This window comes from Ylistrum balloti, unplaced genomic scaffold, assembly GCF_031769215.1.
Source record: "Ylistrum balloti isolate Yb309-2 unplaced genomic scaffold, AGI_CSIRO_Ybal_v1 Utg370496, whole genome shotgun sequence".
Classification (NCBI taxonomy): domain Eukaryota; kingdom Metazoa; phylum Mollusca; class Bivalvia; order Pectinida; family Pectinidae; genus Ylistrum; species Ylistrum balloti.
Window position 1 is genome coordinate 99,097 of NW_026782322.1, and position 13,004 is coordinate 112,100.

A 13,004-nucleotide genomic window follows, 5' to 3' on the forward strand; every position below is an offset into this window, starting at 1 on the left:
ATATTACAAATGATGGTATATACAGCAGTATAGAAGAAATGTCCTTTCACACTCCCTCGAATAGGCAAATGGCATTATTTTTCCTAGCTTCAATATGTAAGTAATTGTCTCGTACGTACGATGTATATTTTTTAACTGAAAACCTATTTCAGTATATACTTATCATTGCATATGTAATGAATTCGTAGGAATTATTGAAAATGAATTTCAAATGAATTCAAGAAAACCAATTGACAAAATTTTGTCGAAAGTTCTGTTCTGATATAATGGAAACTTCAAAAGCTGGAAAAATATCAATATATAGTAAAGTTTAGTATCATCTTGTGTCCGGTGTATGAGGACTGTCTGAAACCTCAACTGGATTTGAAAATGTTCCATTCATAGGTGGAGTATCAGAGTCCTTTAAAGTGAGAACCGTGTCACAGTCTGTTGCTGGTTCAAACTCCGAATTATGGACCGAGAGATGTTCTGCCTCCCATTCCTTGTCTTTACCAAGATCAAATGAAAAAGGCCGAGGAAGTCGGAATGAATACTTTCCGCTTGACCTTCGATCGAAGGAATTCAGAGATGTTGTGTCTGTCCTTATATGGCGAATTCTTGTCCTGTAACATACGATTGGATACAAGTGTTAATTTTCTTTTATGTATCATTGGTACACGGATGTATTTAGTATTATTCAAATCATATCAAACGGGAGAAGTATCCACTAAGAACAGTTGTAGTATTTCTTGATTAAAAATTCACTTATATATATCTTGACAATTTACCCTTTACTCAGACTTTATAAAACAAGGGGAGATATGAAAGCAGGAAAGATTTTTTCTCCACCAAGAACCTCAAAAGACACAGCAAGAATAAATACTACTTCAAATATTATTTTCCCATCCCAAATATCATACTAATATTATTGATTTTTTTGTAAGTCTGACAAAATTCGAGTTTGTTGTGACCTCACCTTCGTTTGTGTCGTACTAGCAGTATGGTCGCTACAGCCGACCCCAGAAGGAAGACGAACCCACAGATCCCTCCAATTATTGCTCCCTTCATCACTTTGATTTCTGGAAAGAAAGTCAGAATTAATATACATACCCGGTCCTTATTCTGCAGTTTCACTTCGATACACTCATCCATAACAGTCTACTTTGATTTACGGATTATTTTCGTTCTGGTGTTTCTCGGACATGTTATTGATACAGTACCAACACATAATGTCTGTTTTGGCAATGGATACTGGCCCCGTCACGAACCAAAGTTAGATTTAACCGTTGTAAAACTTTGGTCTATTCCAGTACGATATCTGTAGTTCTTTAACGACAGATAGAGACATACAACATTCATTGTGCCGTACGGGTAGTCGTGATGGAAACGAATACGTTAGCTTACATAAGAAACAATCTCTTCAATAGGTTGATGCTAATCTGATTTCTAAAAAAATGATACAAAGCAATAGCATCTTTTTATACTTTTCAATATGAATTTTGAATAAGATACAGTAGAGTCAAATAATGAATTCAAAACAACCAAGAAAATACAGACATGTTAACGGAATTTTTATTCAAGCACAAATTCGATGAAACATTAAAACAGAGACTATTTAAAATGTACAAGGTAAATAAGACCAGGTGTGACGGAAGGGTCTGCTGTATCATCGACGACAACCGCCATGTAAATCCTGGACATTCCAGGTAAAGAAAGTAACGTTGCCAAATCAGACACGTCCAACTATATCGCATCATACAGGTGTTTTATCCTTTCAGGACACTAAGGGCCCAAATTTTGAAACCTAGTTGGCAACTAAAAAGATCCAAAATGGTGGAAAGAAATATCAAAATCTAGATAATAATTTATATATATTTGATAAGAACAACGGCAATTATTATGTATACACTGAATCTTGCCACTGTTCGAACGAATAAAAACTTGGCATGCAGATTACGTCAAACCTTTGAGACTATAAGTCTGCCAGCAGTGTCTACCACCTACACTATCGAGGATTGTACAAAAAACACAAAAGCAGGACGTGGATATTTTGCTTTAGCTTACTTTAGTACTACAATATCCCAGTTGTCAAAAACGTACAATTGCCACTCTTTCCATGGCAACACCGATTACTTACTGTGCTGTGCCTCCTTCGTTGCAGGATCCAGTTCCGTTTCTATCAAATCCCCTTCACAGTCGGCTTGGGGTCTGAAGTCTATAACCAGCAACAAAAAATTGTCATTGCGTCACGTGCCAGATTTTCAAATCAATGGAGAGCAAACATCATACAAAATTATAGTGCATTTTCTTATGTAAAAACATCATTGATACTACATGAGAAAAACAAATGACGTGCAATGCTAAAAATAAAATTTAAAACATATACCATCAAAATAAAGCTCACATCGACATGTAAAATATGCCATGAACGCAATTGATATTGTAATGTAAAATATGTCATGAACGCAATTCATATTTTCATGTAAAAATGTCACGAACACTGTAAACTATGTACTATGTTACATGTGCACAGCAAATGTGTAAGGCCATCTAATTTTTGTAATCATCATTGTGTTTGATGGCGTTTCCCACAAAATGTAACATTCATGTGCACGTACTTAAACTGTACACTATGAAAATTATAACGTGTTGACCCTGTTTCTGTTTAACACTTGTTAAGTTTATATGGGTTCTTTTGTTTAAATCCGGCGAATATAACTAAAGAAAAAACATTTAAAAGGTTTACGCCAGTCGTTCTTTAAACATCAATTTTTAAACCTCACATGGACCATTAAGGCACCCGAAGTCCGCATTAACCACTAGCGTCAATCATTCATAGGCAAGTTATTCACGTCAGTGATAAAAATCGACTTTTTAACATTTAAATCCAAATGCACATGTATGAATTCTTTCTAATAATTAGAACTGGCCTGTAAAACGACCACCTTTCAATCAAAATAAATCAAAATAAAGGGAATATGATAAATAAAATAGCAAACAAACAAGCAAAAACCTGCTGGTAAATCATAAGTTAACACGAGAGAAATCATTATACAAATGATGTTACTACCTGTTGGAAGTGTCGCGTTCCGACACTGAGAGTAGCTTTTGTGCTTAGTGTAAATGTCGCCTGTAGAAGCTTCCCTTAAACCTTGTTTACATTTGCATCTTCCGGCGGAGCACTCTTGTTCAAAATCATTGTAACAATCCGCAAAGAAGTGCCTACATTTCCCATGCAGCAATGGGAAGGCTACAAACCACGTAGTGTCTCGTTTACAGCGTGTTTTGTCATTATTCAAAATATAATCTGACTGACATGTGCACGCGTGATTGTGACATCTCGTGTTTGGTCCAATGCATTGCACGTCGGACTTGCACGCAGATCCGAGAGATGAAACTGGAAAAAAGAAGCTGTGATACTTTGCTGACAACTTTGGCAATAATTTTCAATTACGTTATATTAAGTTATGTGTGATATATAGTAATTACATGATATATACATATAAACACGAACTTTGATGTAGTCTTCTGTACCTAACGTCATTTAATCCTTATTCTACTCTTACGAAGTCATTTATGATATAATGTTATTGTTGTAAATGTGACAATTTGAAATGACAAACAATTACATTATTTCTCCTTGTCTTATATCACATACAGTGAATTATAGATAATCTCCAATCATGTGACACTATTGTCATCTCTATTCACGAACTGTGATTCTTTACCGTTCGAATTCATTCACGTGACGGTCACGTGCAAATAGATTTACTCACGTGGTATGCACTCTGTTCCGCCATTGTCAACGATATAGCCCAGTGAACAGCGACATCTATTGTCTCCGCAAAGGTCAATTTCACACTTGGAATTCGAGGGACAAACGTGACCTCTGAGACAAACCTGGCCAATCAAGCCTAAAATGACGTAAACATAGAATTTGAAAATGCAATTGAATTCATTACAGCATGTTTGTTCTCTTGAGCTTCGCATTAATTGCAATAAAATATCTATGCATTAGAATTAAGTTGATATCTAGTTTAAAATGTTAAGTTTAACTAGTTAATCTTTAATGTTAAGTTTCATCAAACTTACCAACTATTGGTGTTGTAGAAATAACGGATGTTCCCGGGGTAGAAGGTGATTTGGAGGACAGAGCAAAATTAGACGAGGATGTTGAGTACACACTTGTAGACGAAGCAATAGGTAAACGGTTCGATTGAGTCATTATTACACTTGTAGGCGTGATTGAAGCAACATTTGCCGCAGTGTTACTATGAGTACTTTTGACAACCGTACTGAACTGATATTCGGTCGTTACGTGAACGATTTCAGATGACTTTGGAGACGTATTTTTTATAGATGTCACTAGTAACGTAGAATCCAAAGGATGAGTTGTCGCCCTTGATGAAGAGTCCGGTGTAGGGACAGACATGCGGGAGGATTCAATTTGTAACTGATTGGATGTAATTACAGTTGACGTTTTAGCTGTAACTGTTCGGGTGGAAATATGGTCAGCAGTGACTCTGATCGGCGTTGCGGTTAGTGCCGGTGAGGACAGTGTTTGTTTACTGTTTAAACTTGGTGTAAACAACATTGTTTCTGATAAAGAAATCTCTGAACTTGGTGAAATGTCCAGTGTGCGTGATGTATCTATCCTTTGCGTACTTACAAACAAATCAATTCCACCTGTGGTTGATGCCGTAACATCAGTGTGAAATTCACCTGTCGTTGGCGAGGTTAACCTCGACGTCGTCGGCATAACGCTCGATAAGGTAGCTTCCGTATTGAATGGAGCCGATAATGAGGATGACATGTTTGTCAAACTTACAAATGACTCTGATGACATAGTTTGCTTAAAAGCTGGTGTAGAGGGAGTTAAAATGGACGCCGTTGCCGTTTGTGATGCTAACAACAAGCCGGAAGTTAAGCCGTTGATGGTTGATAATGGCGGTGTGGTCGTCGTTGACAAGACCTCTGTATTCGTGGCAGGATGGGCCGGAGCTTGGGAAAAATAACAAGAATAATCCTTTTTGATGTGTTAAAATAAACAACTCTATAATTCATCCTTTATCGACATTCTCAAAAATTCGGGTCATGTTGTGATGCCCCCTTCGAAAAGAACCTACTCCTATAATACAGATAAGGAATGTGCTGTGGATGCATTCGAATTGTTTTTAACAAATTAAACGTAACAGGTATAGAGGAATGCGGTGATGTATAAGTATTGATAATTGGGCGAATTCAGCAAAACGTCTGTATATTTTTGTTTGGATTAAAGAAAATATATTACGTAACTGTGTTCACAGTGATAATTATATTGTCTAAAATTAGGAAAAATATGATATGCGAAAAGAAGAAATCAAAATTATTGTATTAATTCAGTGATGGTCATAATTATTTCTGTATATCACATTTTTGTTTCATGAAAAAAGGGTTCAGCCAAATCTAAATTTTAATATTTATTTATTTAATTCTGAACTTGATGGATGTACGTATGGCTTACATCACATAATGTATAAAAAATTGGATAATTTAAGTCCGATGTTTCATGCTTCATAAGATAAGTAATTACTTGGATATAAACTGCATTCGCTCGGCGCCACGGAAACATCTGTAATAAAAAAAAACAGCACGCAATGAAAATAAAATATTTATGAGATATCAAACTTAGAGACAGAAATAGTATATATTTATATTCGATTGGGTTTCTCGTTGTGTTCCGTCGTCAAATGCTTTGAAACATGAAGGCTAAAAATCAATGATCTCTATTTGGGCATGATATCTAGTAGATTAAAAGATTGGCGACGCCCAGCCTGTCTCATATTCATGGTATCGTTATAGATAAGATGTTTACCTAATAAGGTACATTGTACATACTTCACAAACATTCTCCAAGCGACAACAAAAACGACGCGAACTTCATCATTTTAACAACAGTGAAATACATTTTCGCAGGTTCACAAAAAGAGATACGAACTCACTTATTTTACAGCAAACGACGAAACGAACTAGTTTCTTTACTTCAACACCAAAAGGGGTAGCGAGCTCAATTAAATTCACGACAATAAGGTAATGAGCGTACTTAAATTCACGACAATAACGTAATGAGCATAATTTTTTTCACGATAACAAGTGAAAATAGCTTACTTCATTTCATCACAAGGGAAAAGAGCTTACATCATTTCATGACAACAAGGAAAAAATAGCTTAATTCATTTCACGACAGGAAGGGAAAAGAGCTTACTTCATTTCACGACAACATGGGAAACGAGCTTACCTCATTTCACGACAACAAGTGAAAAAAGCTTTCTTCATTTTACGTCAACAAGTGAAAATAGCTTACTGTATTCTCGACAAGTGAATAACGCTTACTTCATTTCACGAAAACAAGGGAAAAGAGCTGACTTCATTTCACGACAACAACTGAAAGAATTTATTCAATTTCGAAACGAAAAGGAATAACAACTTACTCAATTTGAAGTTTTTCTTGACACACTGAAAGAAATTAAAAGGATAAGCATTTTGTTCCTCTGGTTTGGCTTCACGGAAGTTTTCTTTACACATGCACATGCCGTTGACACATTGTGTTTCTATCTCCTCACACACAATCGTGGGCGGACTGCATGTCTCTCCTAGCAATGCGTAAGACCAGTCCGTCAGGGCCTTCTTACAGAGTTTCTGGTCTCGGAGAGGATCGGAAGTGTTTCTCTGTGTGACGGTGTACCCGCTCTGACACTGGCAGACGCCATTGTCGGCACAGCGGCTTCGTATACCGCGACACCGACTTGTATCGTCACATGTTTCATCCAGTTCGGCCACTGAATACAAAACGATGAGAAATGTCATGTAGTTTTGTTATCTAAGAGAAGAAAGCTCAGCATATCAACTGTTGCTAATGAGAGACTGCTGGTTTCTTATAAGACTGAGTGATCTGTTGTTTAACACAATTTTTGGTGATCAATCGTTTTGAAATAAGACGACAACCTTACTTTCTATGATATTTGAAAGGAAAGTATTTTTTAAGGTAATTTTGCATAAATTTTCAAATGAATTGTTTTAATTAGTAAAATCATCTATCATACAGATTTGATTTAGTCTGAAAACTGTTTATTTTATCAAATACTGCTGTTTTTATAATTTGATAGCTGCATTTGTCGACTTCAAGTACACATGCTATACCTCTAGATTACTGAGAATTGACAAAAACGAATAGTAACCAAAACAGAGAAAAAACAGACACAAAGCAAATAAATGCTGATCTCGGATCAGTTCAAAAGCTAAGGATAACGTTTTAAGTGTTTAACAAGGGCTAAAATGTTCCTTACACAATAATTAGTTGAAATTAAAACGAAGTCCATGTGTCTCGCTTCTTCCTCGCCCCTAGTCTAATTAAGTACCGAATACACATTGCTTTCGCACGGCGTCGTCAAAGTTCCGGTGTAATCCCGCAGTAAATATTTACTGCCGGTCCACACTCGTAAGGAGCCCAGATAGATGTGAAATTTAGACAAGGTAAATGAATACCCGTGCTATCTACCAGTTTGTTTGCTAAAGAGGCCGTGACGCTATTTGTTCTCTGCTGACTGCGAAGCTGAAGGGAGATTCTCTATATACTGATAAATCGACAGCACTAATCGTGGATTAGCTTTCTGTTTTGAATTTGTTTGAAACTAGTTTAATTTAAAATCATGTTTGTAAAATTTAATGTTGACCAGGATTCTATAGGATTTACACGTTGATTCAAACGTGGAAATGTGGGAGAAAGTAAAGATAGGGTATATCTTGGTTGTGGTTAAATTATCTTTACTTCCATTAAATAAGCACGATCCTTTTTTTATTTATAGGTTTTCGTTCGATACAGATCCACACAAAGTATCAGTTCAAATTACAACAATAAAACAATGACATCAACTGCATATACATCTACTAATATTTCTTATCGAATATTCTTTAAACATGGAGCATTGCGATCTGATTCGGTTACATGTCGACTTCAGAACACCTAGCTCTGGCATACTATTTAGGCATTGCACACACCGACAATACCCTGACAGCCCCGCATCACTAAGATACCTACCTCAGGAATACAGCCCTCACAGCCACGGGTCACTAAGATACCTACCTCTGGGATACAGCCATCACAGCCCCGCATCACTAAGATACCTACCTCTAATACACTTGGAGTAGTCGTCTGTAGGAATGTACTTCAATTTACACAGACATATACTGCCTTCACAACCCCGGATCACACATTCAGCATTTTCTGGACAGTCCGCATTGCTCAAACACTGACTCGAGAATTTTGCACCTGTTCAATAAATCATCAATAAAGTTTTATAATGAAACGTTTCTCATTATTTCTATTTTTCCATGTAGAAATATTCACAAATAAAAGAAACTGTTACATACAAACAGCGAGTTTGTCACTGACAGGGATACAAATATATAACCAACACGTTACGTTCACACAACTATAAAACCAGACAAACTCTCTTGATATGGCATTAATAGTCATTATAAATGACAGAGCTTTACAGGCAAATACTATTTAGCAGTCAGTCAATAATAAGACAGTTCAATACTACATTTTCAACATGAGGTCCTGGTAATGCAGATCATGTATAAATTAAAACTATTAACAATTGCGTGACAATACACGATTACAAACACACGCGAAATATCGTGTGGTTGTGAACGGACATGATGTAAAAACCATCATTATGTGCGAACAAAAATCACATTTTTCATGAATATTTATACTATTGATATCATTGCGAGGGAACGAAATATTTCTACTTGTCGAGAACGTAATATTGTTGCGAGGGAACGAAATATTTTTTCTTGAGAACGTAATATTGTTGCGAGGGAACGAAACATTTTTACTTGAGAACGTAGTATTGTTGCGAGGGAACGACTTTAGGAGGTGTTTTCATCATCCGCGAGCATTCGACAGTATGACATTGGATGGTGTGATTATATACTCATTCGAAATGGGATTAAAACAAAGGCAATGGTGTCTTTATCGAATGGCATACCGGAAAGACATTTCCGGCGTATGTTGGAGAATTAAAAAGAAGGAAAGTACGGACTGCACCGATTACAAATATCAGACCAACAGCGTTTTATCTAAATCAAAAGTTCGATATAAGTTGTAAAATCTTCAAACAGCAACACTTACGTTAATATATTATTGACAGTAGTGTTTTTCAAGTAAAAGTAAATACAAGCGATAAACTGCCTTAATATGGCATTTATGATCGTTATAAATGACAGGACTTTGGTGCCGAATTCTGTCATTTACATTGACTATAAAAGTCATATTAAGATAATTCAGTGCTGAAATCCTGTGATATGTACATTGTACTTACGGATGTATAACTATACAGTCCGACATTTAAAAAGTGTTACGGACGTGAATCGATCCGTTACGGACATAACAGGCAGGGTGTAATGAGTGTGTATTTCACGGATTTTAATTTCTAAAATATTGATGAGACAAAAGGAAGCGAGAGTATCTGAATTAGAAGAAATGTATTTGAATTTTAACTGTTTTGAAGAATTATATTTAAAGAAATGTCTAGATTTTCGCAGTAAAGTATTACCATCATGAACGATGTAAAATGTATAGAAACAAGTAAACAAGTATTTTTAAGACGTTGGCTGAGTGATACTGAACTTCACATGGGCATGAGATGTCACCTTCGTGATTTCTCGCTTGTTCACGCCAACGTTGCGTGTTTATCACGTGACTTTGTTGATGTTTTCATTTCACAACAACGGTATAGTAATGTTTACTCTCCCGGTTATGTAACCTCGCTATCAAATTTAATTACTTGATACAAAAAAAATATGAATGTTTGTTCATTATCTGTCTTTGGTCAAATTGTAGCGCGTTCCTTTTAGCAATGATTTGTGCATTGCCTATGAAGACAAAATAAAATAATTCGATGACAGTTCGGCGCGCTGAAGGATTACTAGTATGGAAAAATAAAGTTATGTATTTCAACCAAGATTAATTTTTGTTCATATCGCATCTAATAAATGCTATGTGAAAGCTGTAACGTTCAGGATACATCCAGTGTGAGATGTACATGCAAAGTAATTATAATTACGGGGTTACTTCCGGTGTTATATAAAAACATCATTTCATCAATACTCACTAATGTGCACTCCTGGTCTCATTCCCGTACATGTATAACTTACGCCTCGACTATTTCAAGTGTAAATGTACCAGGAATGATTCAACAGAAATATGTATCGAAACCTTCCCCTTTACTCACATTATTAAGACATAAGACGTAATTTGACTGTTTCCGGTGTAAGACGTAACTTGACTGTTTCCGGTGTAAAATGTACATGACTGTTTCCGGTTTAAGACATAACTTCACTGTGACCGGTATAAGACATAACTTGACCGTTTTCGATGTAAAACGTAACTTGACCGTTTTCGGTGTAAGACATAACTTGACTGTAACCGGTGTAAGACGTAACTTGACTGTTTCCGGTGTAAAATGTACATGACTGTTTCCGGTTTAAGACATAACTTCACTGTGACCGGTATAAGACATAACTTGACCGTTTTCGATGTAAAACGTAACTTGACCGTTTTCGGTGTAAGACATAACTTGACCGTTTTCGGTGTAAGACATAACTTGACTGTTTTCGGTGTAAGACGTAACTTGACTGTTTCCGGTGTAAAACGTACATGACTGTTTCCGGTTTAAGACATAACTTCACTGTGACCGGTATAAGACATAACTTGACCGTTTTCGATGTAAAACGTAACTTGACCGTTTTCGGTGTAAGACGTAACTTGACTGTTTCCGGTGTAAAACGTACATGACTGTTTCCGGTTTAAGACGTAACTTCACTGTGAACGGTGTAAGACATTATTTGACTGTTCTCGGTGTAAAACGTACACTTTACGTAACGTTTAATGTTTCCCGTGTTATAGACGTATCTTATGGTGTAAAACTTAACTTTACTAATATCCGGTGTAAGACATTACTTGAACGTTTCTGTTGAGGATAATTTGTGTGAGACCTACCTTGACAAAATCCGGTACCAAATAAGAAAACTAGAAGATAGAATTGAGTATTCATCGTTGATTAATCGTAGCTCCAGTGTACTCCTTCAGTTTGGTTCAAGTGTAGTCGTCATACTCAACACACGTGTGTCGGAACCGCTGATAGAAACACAAAATAATAAATTCGATGAAGAGAATTATTTTCGATTTTCATTTTTTCAAGTCTATGTTGAAATATCTCTTGATAAACTGATGTCTCGATGTTGAACGATGTCTCAAAGAAGAAATGATGTATAAAAGTGCTTCAGAGCTTACCTTTTCATATACGTGTTCAGCCTTCTTAAGTACACTAATGTAACTTTCTCCCAAAATGTATTTTGTAGATATATCTCCAAAACAGGTTGACAGTCGCGTGTTTTTGTCACGTAAATGTATCCGAGAAAAGAAGAATGAAAATGTCACTTTCCCAGAATATATCCACAGAAGTTGTCTGATAAAGCACTCCGGACAGAAAGTTGAAATAATTTATCGAGCTGAAATCTAGATGACAGTTATAACGTTCCCACAACAGTGTATGGTCGGCAAATTCTATGTATGTCAAGACACTTTCAGTCTCCGTGGAATTTCAAACTCCCCAATTTTTATCTCGGACAAACAAACAAGCTTGTAGCTACAGGATGCTTGTCCCGGTGGCTCGTGGTAAATGTTCGGTACTTATTTATAGATATCACGTGACAACCGGCGGTAATTGACGACGGAAGTATGTTTGAAATCAGCATCGCTGGTTCCTCTTCATGCGACTGAGATAAAACACGACTCCATAAAAAAAAGTGAGTTGTCTTCAACGCAGACACAATTTATCTTCGTTATACTTACAAGTAATTAAGATTAAAAAAAAAAATAATTTGAAATCGAAGAAAAAATAATAGCGAAAATTTTAAAATTGGACCGTCATGCGAGGCGACCGTTTGCTTGACATTGTATCTTTTCGTTTTATGGTACGGAAAATCGAAGCAGACAGAAACAATATTTTACAATATAGTTTATTTTTTAATGATACAGTAAATTATCAACAATAATAAATCATATATTTAGAAATGAATGTAAGAAAAATCACGAAAATTAGGTAAATGAATAAATAAAAAATAAAAAATAAATAAAAAATATGATAGTTTAAAATTGTAAAAGGCTTACACTGAAATCTGAGTATGTTATGGTATTGTATCGGTGATGTTGTGGAAAATTTCCGATTTTGATAGGGCCTGTCATGGAAGTTGTTAAACTGACAATGCACCATAAATTAAAGGAGTATAGTTTTGATCTATGATGAGTATTCGACTTAAAAAGAACCTTGCAGCAGAAATATGATAAATGACATGCATCACGTGTAAACTATTAATGGACGTGAGGTATTTTTTCTCGGCTCACTGAAGTTTTGTTTGTTAGTTTATCGCTCCTTGGACAGACAGGGTCATTTTGAGGCGGAACCTTCGCGTAGTTGCTGACGTGGTTTCCTCTCTGAATGCTGTACGGGGGCCCGTCTCATTGCAATCCAAGGACAACCGCGGCCTCAAAAGTTGAGTTTATGCAAAAGAAATGCGATTTGAGTTATTACTCCCGACAAAATTAATTTCGACTGGCTCGGGCTGTAGACAGGGCGTTATTTTATTTCCCTTATACTTGTAGCTTGGTTTTATATAACGACACAAATAACAGATTCTTAACGATCTACAAATAGCGTTCCTTGGTCGTTTCAGTATACGCAATATTTAAAAAGATATTTCTGGCATTCGAATGTCATTGGTCATGAGCTGGTTCACGTAAATCCTGATCGGCTTACTGACCCAAGTTGTTAAAAAAAATCCAGAAAGGTTTTAATTCTTTATCTTAGAAAGATATTGAGAAAATGTTATGTAGCCTCCGTCTGATACCTATACTATCAATTCCACCTCAAGGTACCAGGTACTTTACACACTGAAACAATCAGTTCTTTTCACAG

At 36.1% G+C, this 13,004-nt stretch overlaps 1 protein-coding gene across 1 annotated transcript; it reads right to left on the reverse strand.

Moving 5' to 3' along the window:
• Window positions 1–316: 316 nt before the first annotated feature.
• LOC132555475 (uncharacterized) lies at window positions 317–11,081 on the reverse strand. Its single transcript, XM_060219823.1, has 10 exons — window positions 11,027–11,081; window positions 8,147–8,287; window positions 6,450–6,797; window positions 5,552–5,590; window positions 4,072–4,980; window positions 3,756–3,893; window positions 3,050–3,376; window positions 2,117–2,194; window positions 956–1,058; window positions 317–602 (listed from the first exon to the last, which is right to left on the reverse strand). Exons 1-10 carry the CDS (start codon window positions 11,079–11,081, stop codon window positions 317–319), a joined length of 2,424 nt encoding a protein of 807 aa, XP_060075806.1.
• Between the last annotated feature and the right edge of the window lie 1,923 nt (window positions 11,082–13,004).